This window comes from Aythya ferina (assembly GCF_964211825.1).
Source record: "Aythya ferina genome assembly, contig: HAP1_SCAFFOLD_1331, whole genome shotgun sequence".
NCBI lineage: Eukaryota > Metazoa > Chordata > Aves > Anseriformes > Anatidae > Aythya > Aythya ferina.
The window spans coordinates 1-16650 of record NW_028180752.1 but is presented as its reverse complement, the minus strand read 5'-3'; the positions used below and the strand labels follow the sequence as shown (position 1 = coordinate 16650).

Genomic DNA, 16650 nt, shown 5'->3' with positions numbered 1-16650 from the left:
GGGGTACTGGGGGGGCAACTGGGAGTACTGGGGGGGCAACTGGGAGTGCTGGGGGGGCAACTGGGGTCCCTAGGGCAGAATTGGGGGGTGCTGGGGGGGAACTGGGGGAACTGGGGGGGCAACTGGGGGGTAAATAGGGGCTGGGGGGGATTTGGGGCCATTTAGGGGGGATTTGGGGGGATTTGGGGGCATTTGGGGGATTTGGGGGGAACCAAGGGGGGATTTGGGGGGGTTTGGGGGATTTGGGGCCATTTGGGGCCATTTGGGGGATTTGGGGGGGAATTTGGGGGATTTGGGGGATTTGGGGGATTTAGGAAGGAATTTGGGGGCATTTGGGGGGGTTTTAGGGGGGATTTGGGAAGGAATTTGGGGGCATTCAGGGGATTTAGGGGGGCAATTTAGGGAATTTAGGGGGATTTGGGAGGGAATTTGGGGGCATTTGGGGGATTTAGGGGGGATTTAGGGGATTTGGGGGAGTGGGAGAGAATTTGGGGGAATTTAGGTGGATTTAGGGTGAGCTAAGGGGGGATTTGGGGGATTTAGAGGGGATTTGGGAGGGAATTTTGGGGGCATTTAAGGGATTTAGGAGGACCTAAAGTGGGATTTAGTGGGGATTTGGGGGGATTTAGGGGGAATTTGGGGGAGGATCGGGGGATTTAAGGGGATTTGGGAAGGAATTTGGGGGCGTTTGGGGGATTTAGGGGGGATTTGGGGGATTTAGGGGGTGAATTGGGGGGATTTAGGGGATTTAGGGGTGTTCTGGGAGGGAATTTGGAGGCATTTGGGGGGATTTTGGGGGGATTTGGGGGATTTAGTGGGGATTTAGGGGCATTTGTTAGGATTTAGGGGGACTAAGGGGGGATTTGGGGGCATTTGGGGGATTTAGAGGGGATTTGGGAGGGGATTTGGGGGATTTAGGAGGGACTGAGGGGGATTTGGGGGACAATTAGGGGGATTTAAGGGGTATTTGGGGGAGTTTGGGGGATTTAGGGGGGATTTGGGAGGGAATTTAGGGACATTTTGTGGATTTAGGGTGATTTTGGGGGTGTTAGGGGGGATTTAGGGAGGATTTGGGGGAAATTTGGAGGCATTTGGGGGATTTAGGGGAAATTGGGGAAGATCGGGAGGCATTTGGGGCACTTAGGAGGGATTTGGGGGGGATTTGGGGGGATTTAGGGGGAATTTGGGGTAATTTTATGGGGGATTTTCGATGGTGAGGTTTAGGGGGGGTTGGGGAAAGGTTTTGGGGTGATTTGGGGTGATTTTGGTGGTGATTGAGGTGAATTGAGGGGGATTGGGGTTATTTGGGAGCATTTTAGGGGATTTGGGGGAATTTGGGGAGGGAGGGACGGATTTGGGGTGAATTGGGGGGGATTTGGGGTCAGTTTAGGGGATTTGGAAGGAGATTGGGGAGGGAGATTGGTTTTGGGGTGATTTGGAGGGATTTGGGGTGGGGGGAATTTGGGGGCATTTTAGGGGATTTGGGGGAATTTGGAGACGGATTTGGGGGGAATTTGGGGCAATTCTGGGTCTTTTGGGGTCATTTGGGGGATTTGGGGGGGATTTGGGGGGTCTGGAAGGGGTTGGGGGTTGGGGGGGGCTGTGGGGCGAATCGGGGGGGATTTGGGCAAATTTGGGTTTGTTTTGGGGGATTTTGTGGAGGGAATTGGGGGTGGGGAGGGGTGGGGGAGGATTTTGGGGTGAATTGGGGCGATTTTGGGGGCGGCCCCCCCAGGAGGTCCCTGACCCGGGGGGGGGCTGCAGCTGCTGCTGGCCCTGCTGCTGGCCGGGGTCAAAGGTGAGGGGTCACGGGGGGGTTATGGGGTCATGGGGGGGTTATGGGGTCATGGGGGGTTATGGGGTCACGGGGGGGTTATGGGGTCACAGGGGGGTTATGGGGTCATAGGGGGGTCATGGGGTCACAGGGTCATGGGGTCACGGGGGGGTTATGGGGTCACGGGGGGGTCATGGGGTCATGGGGGGTTATGGGGTCACGGGGGGGTTATGGGGTCACGGGGGGTAATGGGGTCATGGGGGGTCACTTGGGGTCATGGGGGGGTTATGGGGTCATGGGGGGGTCATGGGGTCAAAGGGGGGTGGGGGGGCATGGGGGATAAAGGGGGGTTATGGGGGGGCCAGGGGGGTTATGGGGTTGTGGGGTCACTTGGGGTCATGGGGTCACATGGGGTCATGGGGTCACGGGGGGGTTGTGGGGTTGTGGGGGGGGTTATGGGGTCGTGGGGTCACATGGGGTCACGGGGTCATGGGGTCACGGGGGGGTTATGGGGTTGTGGGGGGGGTTATGGGGTCAATGGGGGGGGGGTTGTGGGGTCATGGGGGTCATGGGGTCACATTGGGGTTATGGGGTCACAGGGGGGTTATGGGGTCATGGGGGGGTTATGGGGGGATTTGGGGTCATGGGGTTACATGGGGGTCACGGGGTCACATAAGGTCATGGGGTCACACTGGTGTCATGGGGTCACGGGGTCATGGGGGGGTAATGGGGTCTTGGGGGGGTCATGGGGTCACACAGGGGTCATGGGGTCACAGGGTCACATAGGGTCAAGGGGTCACATGAGGTCATGGGGTCACTTGGGGTCATGGGGTCACGTGGGGGTAATGGGGTCATGGGGGGGTTATGGGGTCATGGGGGAAAACGGGGGGTTATGGGGTCATGTGGGGGTCATGGGGTCACACAGAGGTCACGGGGTCACATAGGGTCACGGGGTCACATGGGGTCATGAGGTCACATGGGGTCACGGGGTCACGTGGGGTCACGAGGTCACGTGGGGCTCCGGGATCACAGTGGGTTGGGTCTCCCGGGGGGCGGGGCCACCTCCTGGAGGAGCACGGAAGGGGCGTGGCCTCCCTTTAGCCCCGCCCCCTTCTCCCCGCAGCGGCCCCGCCCTTCGTGGAGGAGCCGTCCAATGGGAGCGCGGTGCTGGGGACGGAGGCGGAGCTTCGGTGCGCCGTGCGGGGGGGCGGGGCCGTGCAGTGGGCGAGGGGCGGGCTCCTGCTGGGGGCCCCGCCCGGCCCCGCCCACCCCCGCTACCGATTGGTCGGAGACCCCCGGAAAGGTGGGAGGGGGCGGGGCTTGGGGGGTGGAGGGGGCGGGGCTAAAAAGGGGCGGGGCTAAAGGGGAAATGGGGTGGGTGGGGCTTGGGGTGGGGCTTGAGGGAGGGGGCGGGGCTAAGGGAGGGAGGGTGGGGCTAAATTGGAAGGGGCGGGGCTAAATTGGGAAGGGGCGGGGCTTATTGAAAGGGGCGGGGCTAAAGGGGAAATGGGCGGGGCTAGAGAGGTGGGGAGAGGGCAGGGTGAATGGGGTGAGGCTAAAGGGAAGGGGCGGGGCTAAGGTGATCGAGGGGGTGGGGCTAAACGGGGGGTCCAGAAGGGGGCGGGGCTAAATGGAGAAAGGGGGCGGGGTTTAGAGGAAAGGGGGCGGGGCTAGAGATGGGTGGTGGGGCAGGGCAAAAGGGGGTGGGGCTGAAAGTGGCAAAGGGGCGGGGCTAAAAGGTGAAGGCGGGGCTACGGGACAAAGGGGAGGGGCTTAAGAGGGTGGGGCCAGATGGGGCGGGGCTAAATGTGAAAAGGGGCGGGGCTAAATGGGAAAAGGGGTGGGGCTAGAGAAGGAGTGACAAGGCAGGGCAAATGGGGGCGGGGTTTAATGCGACAAAGGGGCGTGGCTAAGAGGTGGGGGCGTGGCTAAGATGGACGAGGGGTGGGGCTAAAGGGGGCGAGGCATGGGGGCGGGGCTAAATTAAAAGGAGGCGGGGTTAAGGAGGAAAACGGGCGGGGCTAAATTGGAAGTGGGGCGGGTATATGGGATGGGGGCGGGGCTAAACGGGGAAAGGGCGGGGTAAAAGTGGGCGTGGCTGTATGGGGGCGTGGCCTGAAGCCCCGCCCCCTCGCTGGCCCCGCCCCCCAGGCGAGCACCACCTGCGCATCGTGGGGGTGGGGCTGGAGGACGACGACGTCTTCCAGTGCCAGGTGGGGGCCGGGAACGGAACCAGGGGGTCCCGGCCCGCACAGCTCCGAGTACTGGGTGAGGGAACTGGGAGGGACTGGGAGGCACTGGGAGGGGGTTGGGGGGGGCTGGGAGGGGATTGGGAGGGACTGGGAGGGGATTGGAGGGGATTGGGGGGGGCTGGGAGGGACTGGGAAGGAATGGGAGGGGGTTGGAGGGCACTGGGATGGCACTGGGAGGGGTTGGGAGGGGACTGGGGGGCACTGGGAGGGACTGGGAGGCACTGGGGGAGAAACTGGGAAAGACTAGGGGGCAGTGGGAGGGGCTGAAAGGCACTGGGAGGGACTGGGAGGGGACTGGGAGGGGACTGGTGGGCACTGGGAGGGACTGGGAGGCATTGGGAGGGACTGGGAGGGAACTGGGAGGCACTGGGGGGGACTGGGAGCCACTGGTAGGGAGCGGGAGGGAACTGGGAGGCACTGGGGGGTTACTGGGAGGCACTGGAGGTTACTGGGAGGCACTGGGAGTTACTGGGAGCCACTGGGGTGTTACCAGGAGATACTGGGAGGGTTACTGGGAGGCACTGGGAGGTTACTGGGAGATACTGGGAGGGTTACTGGGAGCACACTGGCCGTTACTGGGGCTAACTGGGAACCCCTCCCCCCCTCCCAGTGCCCCCGGCCCCCCCCAGCCTGGAGCTGCCCCCGGGGGCGGAGCTTCCGTGGCGGGAGGGGGCGGAGCTTGAGGTGCGCTGCCGGGCGGGGGGCGCGCGGCCCCCAGCCAATCTGCTGCTGGCCTTGGGTGAGAGGGGCGGGGCTTAGCGAGGGGGGGCGTGGCCTGCGAGGGGAGGGGCTTTGGGGCTTGGGGGCGGGGCTTGGGAGCTGTGGGCGGGGCTTGGGGCCGGGGGAGGGGCTTAGGGGGGATTTGGGGAAGGGGGATTTGGGGTTATTTGGGGGGATTTGGGGAAAATTAAAGTTTTTGGGGGGTGGGAGGGGGTGGGGAGGGGTCTGGGGGGGATTTGGGGGGAGATTTGGGGGATTTGGGGGGATTTTGGGGGGGATTCTGGAGATTTGGGGAATTTGGGGGATTTTGGGGTAGTTTGGGGTCTTTTGGGGAAAATTACAGTTTTTGGGGGGTGGGAGGGGTTGGGGCAGGGTTGGGGGGATTTGGGGGGGATTTTGGGGAGATTTGGGGGATTCGGGGGGATTTAGGGAGGATTTGGGGGGATTCTGGCAGTTTGTGGGATTTGGGGTCGTTTGGGGTCATTTTGGGAAAATTACATTTTTGGAGGGGTTGGGAGGGGGTGGGGCAAGGTTGGGGGGATTTTGGGTGGGATTGAGGGGATTTGGGGGAATTGGGGGTGTTGGGGGAGATTTTGGGGGGGATTTAGGGGATTTGGGGGGCTCAGTTTCAATGGTCATTTTCAGAAGTGCCTCGGGGAGGATTTGGGGTCATTTGGGCTGATTTTGGGGCAGTTGGGTGGTGATTTTTTTGGGGGGGGGAGAGGTGGGGCCCATTTGGGGGAAATTTTGGGTGGTTTTGGGGTGATTTTGGGGTGATTTTGGGGTGAATCTGTCGCCTTCTGGACGTGCTGCGTCCAGGGAGGGATTTTGGGGTGATTTGGGGCGATTTTGGGGTGCAGGGGGGGAGCCGCTGCCCGAGGTCTCCTCGCGCGTCTTCGAGGATGACGACAACCCCAAACTGAGCTCCACCGAGGTCACTGTCCGGTGAGTACCAGTATAGACCAGTACAAACCAGTACAGACCAGTATGGACCATTATGGCCTATAATAGGCTGCTATGGTCCAGTACGGCCCAGTATGGCCCAGTATGGGCTGCTCTACACCAGTACTGGTGAGGACAGGGCAGCATGGCCCCATCTGGCTCAGCACAGCCCAGTATATCCCAGTGTAGCCCAGTATATCCCAGTACAAACCCAGTATATACCAGTACAGCCCAGTAAGGGCCCTGTCTCTTCCAGTATATCCTAGCTCAGCCCAGTATATCCCAGTAGGGCCCAGTCTGGCCCAGCCCAGTGTACCCCATTGTGGTCCAGTCTGGCCCAGTATATCCCAGTCCAACACGACCTGGTCCAGCCCCGTATACCCCAGTCTGGCCCAGTATATCCCAGTGAGGCCCAGTGCAGCCCAATAGGACCTAGTAGGCCCTAGTCACTCCCAGTTTGGCCCAGTCCCACCACTATATCCCAGCACCTCCTGTGTGGCCCAGTAGACACCATCCCATCCCAGTACCCCCTAGCCCATTCCAGTCCATCCCAGTATGGCCCAGTTTGGCCTAGTTTGGCCCAGTATGGCCTAGTAGGGCCTAGTAGGGCCTAGCAAGGCCTAGTCCCTCCCAGTTTGCCCCAGTCTCCCCCACTACACCCCAGCACCTCCCATTGGGGCCCAGTAGACCCCATCCCATCCCAGTACCCCCAGCCCATCCCAGTTTGGCCCAGTTTGGCCCAGTTTGGCCCAGTATACCCTAGTAGGGCCTAGTCAGGCCTAGCAAGGCCTAGTCCCTCCCAGTTTGGCCCAGTCCCACCACTACACCCCAACACCTCCCGTTGGGGCCCGGTAGACCCCAGCCCATCCCAGTCCATCCCAGTATGTCCCAGTTTGTCCCAGTATGGCCCAGTAGGGCCTAGTAGGACCTAGTCAAACCTAATAGGCCCTAGTCGCTCCCAGTTTGTCCCAGTCCCCCCCACTACACCCCAGTACATCCCATTTTGGCCCAGTAGACCCCATCCCATCCCAGTACCCCCAGCCCATCCCAGTCCATCCCAGTTTGGCCCAATTTGGCCTAGTTTGGCCCAGTATACCCTAGTAGGGCCTAGTCGGGCCTAGCAAGGCCTAGTCCCTCCCAGTTTGCCCCAGTCTCCCCCACTACACCCCAGCACCTCCCATTGGGGCCCAGTAGACCCCATCCCATCCCAGTACCCCCAGCCCATCCCAGTCCATCCCAGTTTGGCCCAGTTTGGCCTAGTTTGGCCCAGTATACCCTAGTAGGGCCTAGTCAGGCCTAGCAAGGCCTAGTCCCTCCCAGTTTGGCCCAGTCCCACCACTACACCCCAACACCTCCCGTTGGGGCCCAGTAGACCCCATCCCATCCCAGTACCCCCAGCCCATCCCAGTCCATCCCAGTCCATCCCAGTTTGGCCCAGTATGGCCTAGTCAGGCCTAGTTGGACCTAGTAGGACCTAGTAGGCCCTAGTCGCTCCCAGTTTGTCCCAGTCCCCCCCACTACACCCCAGTACATCCCATTTTGGCCCAGTAGACCTCATCCCATCCTAGTACCCCCAGCCCATCCCAGTCCATCCCAGTTTGGCCCAGTTTGGCCCAGTATGGCCTAGTCAGACCTAGTAGGGCCTAGTCGGGCCTAGCAAGGCCTAGTCCCTCCCAGTTTGCCCCAGTGCCCCCCACTACACCCCAACACCTCCCATTGGGGCCCGGTAGACCCCAGCCCGTCCCAGCCCGTCCCAGTTTGGCCCAGTTTGGCCCAGTTTGAGGGGGGTCGCAGGGTGTCTCCGCAGCGGGGGGCCCACGGGCAGCGCCTCGTCTGCTCGGCCTCCAACGAGGCCGGCGGGGACCCGGCGGCGGCGGCCGTCACCGTCAGCGTGCTCTGTGAGTGCTCCCAGTGCTCCCAGTAACCCCCCAGTTCCTCCCAGTACCTCCCCGCCAAGCCCTCTGGAACTCCCAGTAACCCCCAGCCCCGCCAGCCCCGGCCCCTGCAAGTTCTCAGGACTTCCCAGTCCCTCCCAGTTGCTCCCAGTACCCCTCCATCCCCTCCATTCCCATCCCCATGAAGACCTTGGCCATTCCCAGTCCCTCCCAGTCTCTCCCAGTACCCCTCCACCCCACCATTCCCATCCCCATGAAGCCCTTGGCCATTCCCAGTACTTCCCAGTCTCTCCCAGTACCCCTCCACCCCACCATTCCCATCCCCATGAAGCCCTTGGCCATTCCCAGTCCCTCCCAGTACCTCCCAGTCCCTCCCAGTCCCTCCCAGTACCCCTCTATCCCCACCATTCCCATCCCCATGAAGCCCTTGGCCATTCCCAGTCCCTCCCAGTCTCTCCCAGTACCCCTCCATCCCTACCATTCCCATCCCCATGAAGCCCTAAGCCATTCCCAGTACCACCCAGTCCCTCCCAGTACTTCCCAGTCCCTCCCAGTACCCCTCCACCCCCCCAATTCCCCTCCCAATGAACTCCCCAATCCCTCCCAGTCCCTCCCAGTCCCCCCCCAGTCCCTCCCAGTCCCCCCCATCCCCCCTCTCCCCTCCCCGGGGGGGCCCTGGGGCTCTCCCAGTCCCTCCCAGTTGATCCCAGTCCCTCCCAGTACCTCCCAGTACCCCTCCACCCCCCCAATTCCCCTCCCCATGAACTCCCCAATCCCTCCCAGTCCCTCCCAGTCCCCCCCAGTACCTCCCAGTCCCCCCCAACCCCCTTCATCCCCTCCCCGGAGGGGCCCTGGGCCTCTCCCAGTGCCTCCCAGTTGATCCCAGTGCTCCCAGTTCCGGCGGAGCCGCCCACCATCGAGGGCCTGGAGTCCCCCGAGGTGCGGGCGGGGGACACGCTGCGGCTGGCCTGCGTGGCGCGGGGGGGCAACCCCCCTCCCAGTCTGCACTGGGACAAGGTGCGGGGCAACTGGGAGCACTGGGAGCACCGGGAGGGGGAACTGGGGGCACTGGGAAGGGGAACTGGGGGGACTGGGGCAAGGTATGGAGGCACTGGGAGCACTGGGAGGGAGCTGGGAGCACCGGGAGGGGGAACTGGGGTACTGGGGGCACTGGGAGGGGCACTGGGAGCACTGGGAGGGGTACTGGGGACACTGGGAGGGGCACTGGGAGCACTGGGGTAAAGGTACGGGGGCACTGGGGGGACTGGGAGGGGCACTGGGGGGACTGGGAGGGGCACTGGGGGCACTGGGAGGGGCACTGGGAGCACTGGGAAGAGGAACTGCGGCACTGGGAGGGGTACTGGGGGCACTGGGAGGGGAACTGGTGGCACTGGGAAGGGCGCTGGGGGCACTGGGAGGGGTATTGGGGACACTGGGAGCGGTACTGGGGGCACTGGGAGGGGCACTGGGAGCACTGGGGTGAAGGTACGGGGGCACTGGGAGCACTGGGAGGGGCACTGGGAGCACTGGGGCAAGGTATGGGGGCACTGGGAGCACTGGGAAGGATACTGGGGGCACTGGGAAGGGGAACTGGGGCACTGGGAGGGGTACTGGGGGGACTGGGAGGGGTTCTGGGGGCACTGGGAGGGGAACTGGGAGCACTGGTACAAGGTACAGGGCAACTGGGAGCACTGGGAGGGTGCTGGGGGCACTGGGAGGGGGAACTGGGAGCACTGGGAGGGGGAACTGGGAGCACTGGGACAGGGTGCTGGGGCACTGGGGCAAGGTGCGGGGGCACTGGGAGCACTGGGAGGGGTTCTGGGGGCACTGGGAGGGGGCACTGGGAGCACTGGGAGGGAGCACTGGGAACACTGGGAGCACTGGGATGGGGAACTGGGAGGGGTCACTGGTTATACTGGGAGGTCCTACTGGTCATACTGGTGTCCCCATGTCCCCAGGACGGGACCCCATGGGTGGCCAAGCACCCTGGGGACTGTTCTACTGGGAGCACTGGGAGGTTACTGGGAGTACTGGGATGAGGCACTGGTCATACTGGGAGGGTACTGGGAGGTTACTGGTCATACTGGGAGGGCACTGGGCGGGGTTACTGGTCATACTGGTGTCCCCTGAGCTAGGATGGGACCGGATGGGTGGCCGAGTGCCCTGGGGGCTGTTATACTGGGAGCACTGGGCACTTACTGGTCATACTGGGAAGTTACTGGGACGTGTCACTGGTCATACTGGGAGGTCACTGGGAGGCCCTACTGGTCATACTGGTCATACTGGTGTCCCCTGACCTAGGATGGGACCCCATGGGTGGCTGAGTGCCCTGGGGGCTGTTATACTGGGAGCACTGGGAGGTTACTGGGAGTAGTGGGACGGGTCACTGGTCATACTGGGAGGGTACTGGGATGGAGAACTGGTCATACTGGGAGGGCACTGGTCCTACTGGTTATACTGGTGTCCCGTGTCCCCAGAACGGGACCCTGTGTGTGACCAAGCGCCCTGGGGGCTGTTCTACTGGGAGCACTGGGAGGTTACTGGGAGTACTGGGACAGGTCACTGGTCATACTGGGAGGGTACTGGGAGGTTACTGGTCATACTGGGAGGGCACTGGGAGGTTACTGGTCATACTGGTGTCCCCTGACCTAGAATGGGACCCCATGGGTGGCTGAGTGCCCTGGGGACTGTTATACTGGGAGCACTGGGAGGCTACTGGGAGTACTGGGATGAGGCACTGGGAGCACTGGGAGGGCACTGGGAGGTCACTGGTCATACTGGGAGGTCCTACTGGTCATACTGGTGTCCCCTGACCTAGAATGGGACCCCATGGGTGGTCAAGCACCTTGGGGACTGTTATACTGGGAGCACTGGGCGCTTACTGGTCATACTGGGAAGTTACTGGGACGTGTCACTGGTCATACTGGGAGGTCACTGGGAGCTTACTGGTCATACTGGTCACACTGGTGTCCCCCCCCTTTAGGACGGGACCCCGCTGGCAGCCCCGTGGCAGGCGGAGCGCCCCGGGGCCCAGTCCCAGTGGTCGCACTGGGCGGTTACTGGTGGCACTGGGCCGGAGGCGCGCCCTAACTGGGAGCACTGGGAGCACTGGGAGCTGTCCCGCAGCCGGGTGACGCTGGTGGTGGCCCCGGGGGACGACGGAGCCACCGTGCGGTGTCACAGCCACAGCCCCGCCGGGGGGGGGGGCACGGCCAGCGTCACCCTGCGGGTGACCTGTGGGTAACTGGGAGGCACTGGGAGGGACTGGGAGGGACTGGGAGGGACTGGGAGGGGCTGGGAGGGGATGGGAGAGGGGTTTAGGGGGGGTGGGAGGGAGTTTGGGGATACTGGGAGGGAGTGTGGGGGTACTGGGGTGTACTGGGGGGCACTGGGAGTACTGGGAGACCCTACTGGGAGGCACTGGTTTGTACTGGTTTGTACTGGGAGGGGGTACTGGGAGGGACTGGGAGGGACTGGGAGGGACTGGGAGGGATCTGGGGACACTGGGAGGCACTGGGAGGGGGTTGGGAGGGGGTCCGGGGGCACTGGAGGCACTGGGAGGGACTGGAAGGAGGCTGGGGGCACTGGGAGTGCTGGGAGACCTTACTGGGAGGCACTGGGTTGTACTGGGAGCTACTGGGGATACTGGGATTCCACCTGGGAGCCACTGGGGTTACTGGGAGCTGAGATTGGGATCTGTGGGCCATACTGGGAGGCACTGGGCATACTGGGAGCCCCCCCCGCAGACCCCCCCGCGGAGGTGACGATCTCGGGGGGCTCCACGGTGGCCGAGAACGGGACCCTGGCCCTGTCGTGCACCAGTGCTCCCAGTAACCCCCCAGTAACCCTGCGCTGGTGGCTGGGGGACCGCGAGCTGGAGCCCACCGACACCACCCTCACCCAGGTGGGGCCCCCAAAATGTCCCCAAATGTCCCCAAATGTCCCCAAATGTCCCCAGAATGTCCCCGAGGGGTCTTTGGGGGGTTTTGGGGGGGTTTTGGGGTCCCCGGGGGACTTTTGGGGACACGCTGGGGGGCCCCAAGTCCCTGGGGGGGGTCTTGGGGTGTCCTGGGGGGGTCTTTGGGGTCCCCAATGTCCCCTGGGTGTCCCCAATGTCCCCTGGGGGGGGTCTCTGGGGGGGTCTTTGGGGTCCCCAATGTCCCCTGGGTGTCCCTTTGGGGGTCTTTGGGGTCCCTTTGGTGTCCCTGGGGTCCCTTTGGGGTCCCTGAGGGGTCTTGGGGGGTCTTTGGGGTCCTGGGGGGGTCTTTGGGGTCCCCAATGTCCCTGAGGGTCCCCAATGTCCCCTGGGGGGGTCCCTGGGTGTCCCCTGGGTGTCCCCAATGTCCCCCGGGTGTCCCTTTGGGGGTCTTTGGGGTCCCAGGGGTGTCCCTTCGGTGTCCCCTGGGGGGGTCTTTGGGATTCTGGGGTGGTCTTTGGGGTCCCCAATGTCCCCTGGGTGTCCCCAGTGTCCCCTAGGGGGGGCCTCTGGGGGGGTCTTTGGGGTCCCTGATGTCCCCTGGGTGTCCCCAAGGTCCCTTGGGTGTCCCTTTGGGGGTCTTTGGGGTCCCTTTGGGGTCCTGGGGGTGTCCTTTGGGTGTCCCCTGGGGGGTTCTTTGGGATCCTGGGGGGGTCTTTGGGGTCCCCAATGTCCCCTGAGGGTCCCCAATGTCCCCTGGGGGGGTCCCTGGGTGTCCCCAATGTCCCTTGGGTGTCCCTTTGTGTCCCTTTGGTGCCCCTTTGGTGCCCCTGGGGTCCCTTGGGGGTCCCTGAGGGGTCCCGGGGGTGCCCCTTTGGGGTCCCCTGGGTGTCCCCGTGGGGTCCCCGTGCTGATGTCCCCCCCCCCGTGTGTAGGTGTCGGGGGGGGGGCTGGGTGTCGGGGAGCAACGTGACGGGGTCTTTGGGGTCCCCAATGACCCCTGGGTGTCCCCAAAGTCCCCCGGGTGTCCCTTTGGGGGTCTTTGGGGTCTCGGGGGTGTCCTTTGGGTGTCCCCTGGGGGGGTCTTTGGGGTCCTGGGGTGGTCTTTGGGGTCCCCAATGACCCCTGGGTGTCCCCAAGGGGGCTCTTTGGGATCCTGGGGGTGTCTTTGGGGTCCCCATTGTCCCCTGGGGAGGTTCCTGGGGGGGTCTTTTGGGTTCCCAATGTCCCCTGGGTGTCCCCAAAACCCCCCAGGTGTCCCTTTGGGGGTCTTTGGGGTCCCGGAGGTGTCCCTTGGTTGTCCCCTGGGGGGGTCTTTTGGGGTCCTGGGGTGGTCTTTGGGGTCCCCAATGTCCCCTGGGTGTCCCCTGGGGGGCTCTTTGGGATCCTGGGGTGGTCTTTGGGGTCCCCAACGTCCCTGAGGGTCCCCAATGTCCCCTGGGGGGGTCCCTGGGGGGGTCTTTGGGGTCCCCAATGTCCCTTGGGTGTCCCTTTGGGTCCCTTTGGTGTCCCTTTGGTGCCCCTGGGGTCCCTTGGGGGTCCCTGAGGGGTCCCGGGGGTGCCCCTTTGGGGTCCCCTGGGTGTCCCCATGGGGTCCCCGTGCTGATGTCCCCCCCCCCGTGTGTAGGTGGCGGGGGGGGGCTGGGTGTCGGGGAGCAACGTGACGGGGTCTTTGGGGTCCCCAATGTCCCCTGGGTGTCCCCAAAGTCCCCTGGGTGTCCCTTTGGGGGTCTTTGGGGTCCTGGGGGTGTCCTTTGGGTGTCCCCTGGGGGGGTCTTGGGAGGATCTTTGGTGTCCCCAATGTCCCCTGAGGGTCCCCAATGTCCCCTGGGGGGGTCCCTGGGGCGGTCTTCGGGGTCCTCAATGTCCCCTGGGTGTCCCCAATGTCCCTTGGGTGTCCCTTTGGGGGTCTTTGGGATCCCGGGGGTGCCCCTGGGGTCCCTGAGGGGTCCCGGGGGTGCCCCTTTGGGGTCCCCTGGGTGTCCCCGTGGGGTCCCCGTGCTGACGTCCCCCCCCCCCCGATGCGTAGGTGTCGGGGGGGGGCTGGGTGTCGGGGAGCAACGTGACGGGGTCTTTGGGGTCCCCAATGTCCCCTGGGTGTCCCCAAAGTCCCCTGGGTGTCCCCTGGGGGGGTCTTTGGGATCCTGGAGTGGTCTTTGGGGTCCCCAATGTCCCCTGGGTGTCCCCAGTGTCCCCTAGGGGGGGTGTCTGGGGGGGTCTTTGGGGTCCCTGATGTCTCCTGGGTGTCCCCAATGTCCCTTGGGTGTCCCTTTGGGGGTCTTTGGGGTCTCGGGGGTGTCCTTTGGGTGTCCCCTGGGGGGGTCTTTGGGGTCCTGGGGGGGTCTTTGGGGTCCCCAATGTCCCTGAGGGTCCCCAATGTCCCCTGGGGGGGTTCCTGGGGGGGTCTTTGGGGTCCTTGATGTCCCCTGAGTGTCCCCAAGGTCCCTTGGGTGTCCTCTTGGGTGTCTTTGGGGTCCCTTTGGGGTCCCGGGGGTGCCCCTTTGGGGTCCCCTGGGTGTCCCCATGGGGTCCCCGTGCTGATGTCCCCCCCCCCCGTGTGCAGGTGGCGGGGGGGGGCTGGGTGTCGGGGAGCAACGTGACACTGCAGGGACAGCGGGGGGACCACGGCCGCCCCCTGCGCTGCGAGGCCCTGGGGCCGGGGCTGGGCACCCGCAGCGCCACCCTGCTGCTGGCCGTCACCCGTGGGTGCTGGGGGGGGGCGGGGGGGGTGGGGGTGGGGGTGGGAGGGGTGGGGGAGGGTGTGGGAGGGGATTGGGGGGGATTGGGAGGGACTGGGAGGGGGTATGGGGGCATTGGGGGGCACTGGGAGGGGACTGGGAGGGACTGGGAGGGGACTGGGAGAGGATTGGGGGGGGATTGGGGGCACTGGGAGGTACTGGGGGGCACTGGGAGGTAACTGGGAGGGGGTATGGGGGCATTGGGGGGCACTGGGAGGGGACTGGGAGGGACTGGGAGGGACTGGGAGGGGACTGGGAGAGGATTGGGGGGGGATTGGGGGGACTGGGAGGGGATTGGGGGGGATTGGGGGGGATTGGGAGGGACTGGGAGAGGGTAGGGGGGCATTGGGGGGCACTGGGAGGGGGCTGGGGGGCACTGGGAGGTAAGTGGGAGGGGCTATGGGGGCACTGGGAGGGACTGGGAGGGGGTGTGGGGGCATAGGGGGGCACTGGGAGGGGACTGGGGGGCACTGGGAGGTAACTGGGAGGGGGTATGGGGGCATTGGGGGGCACTGGGAAGGGACTGGGAGGGACTGGGAGGGACTGGGAGGGGACTGGGAGAGGACTGGGGGGGGATTGGGGGCACTGGGAGGGGATTGGGGGGCACTGGGAGGGACTGGGAGGGACTGGGAGGGGACTGGGAGAGGATTGGGGCAGGATTGGGGGCACTGGGAGGGGATTGGGGGGCACTGGGAGGGACTGGGAGGGGGTGTGGGGGCATTGGCAGGCACTGGGAGGGGACTGGGGGGGCACTGGGAGGTAACTGGGAGGGGGTATGGGGGCATTGGGGGGCACTGGGAGGGGACTGGGAGAGGATTGGGGGGGATTGGGGGGGACTGGGGGGAACTGGGAGGTAACTGGGAGGGGGTATGGGGGCATTGGGGGGCACTGGGAAGGAACTGGGAAGGACTGGGATGTAACTGGGGGTGAATGGGAGGTGACTGGGAGTCACTGGGAGGGGGTGGGGGGCACTGGGAGGGGACTGGGGGGGATTGGGAAGGAAAATGGGGTAGATTGGGGGGATTGGGGGCACTGGGAGGAGGATTGGGGGGACTGGGAGGGACTGGGAGGGGGTGTGGGGGCATTGGGGGGCACAGGGAAGGGACTGGGAGTGACTGGGAGAGGATTGGGGGGGATTGGAAGGGGATTGGGGGGGATTATGGGGGGTTGGTGGGGACTGGGAGGGGATTGGGGAGGGATTGGGGGGGGACTGGGAGGGATTGGGGGGCACTGGGAGAGACTGGGAGGGGGTACGGGGGCATTGGGGGGCACTGGGAGGGGACTGGGGGGCACTGGAAGGTAACTGGGAGGGGGTATGGGGGCACTGGGAGGGACTGGGAGGGGGTATGGGGGCATTGGGGGGCACTGGGAGGGGACTGGGGGGAACTGGGAGGTAACTGGGAGGGGGTATGGGGGCATTGGGGGGCACTGGGAAGGGACTGGGAGAGGATTGGGAGACACTGGGAGGGGACTGGGGTATACTGGGAGGCACTGGTGGGAACTGGGAGACACTGGGAGGGGACTGGGAGACACTGGGAGGGGACTGGGGTATACCGGGAGAGACTGGGAGGCACTGGTGGGAACTGGGAGGCACTGGGAGAGGGTTGGGGGGCTCACTGGGAGCGCCCAACTGGGCCGTACTGGGCGTGCACTGGGCGGGGCGGGCGTGTCCATTTGTGGGCGTGTCCCTGAGGGGGCGTGTCCCTGAGGGGGCGTGTCCCGGTGTGGCCCCGCCCCCAGACCCGCCCCAGGAGGTGTGGCTCGAGGCCCCGCCCCCCAACGCCTCGTTCCCCGCCGGGACCCGCCTGCGGCTGCTCTGCCACGCCCGGGGGGGGCACCCCAGCCCCCGCCTCACCTGGCTGAGGGTGAGACCCCCCCCCGGGGACACCCCCCCCGGGACACCCCCCTGGGGACACCCCCACTGGGACCCCCCCCTTGGGACCCCCCCATTGGGTGCCCCCCCCTTGGGAATCCCCATTGGGAACCCCCCTGTTGGGAGACCCCCCTATTGGGACCCCCCCGGAACCCCCCCATTGGGACCTTCCCATTAAGACCCCCCCCGGGACCCCCCCCATTGGGACCCCCCCATTGGGACCCCCCCACTGGGACCCCTCCCATTAAGACCCCCATTGGGAGCCCCCCCTTATTGGGACCCCCCATTAAGACCCCCCCGGGCCCCCCCCTTATTGGGACCCCCCCCATTGGGACCCCCTCATTGGGTGCCCCCCCCATTAAGACCCTCATTGGGACCCTTCCCTATTGGGACCCCCCCCCCCAAATTTTGTGCCCCCCCGAGACCGTGCCCCCCCCAATTTTGCCCCCCCCAACCCCAAACTTTGCCCCCCCCGACCCCAAATCCCCTCCCCTCCTCCAACCTTGTCCCCCCCCAGACCCCAAACCTTGTGCCCCCCCC

At 64.8% G+C, this 16650-nt stretch overlaps 1 protein-coding gene across 1 annotated transcript; it reads left to right on the top strand.

Moving 5' to 3' along the window:
* Positions 1–1764: 1764 nt before the first annotated feature.
* LOC311429537 (nephrin-like) lies at positions 1765–16102 on the top strand (the record flags this gene model as incomplete). Its single annotated transcript, XM_084540626.1, has 11 exons — positions 1765–1798; positions 2898–3077; positions 3926–4042; positions 4637–4765; positions 5607–5691; positions 7483–7586; positions 8479–8600; positions 10567–10819; positions 11330–11487; positions 14063–14201; positions 15978–16102. Coding segments are annotated over 11 exons (1446 nt in total), but the record flags the coding sequence as incomplete, so codon positions are not given.
* Between the last annotated feature and the right edge of the window lie 548 nt (positions 16103–16650).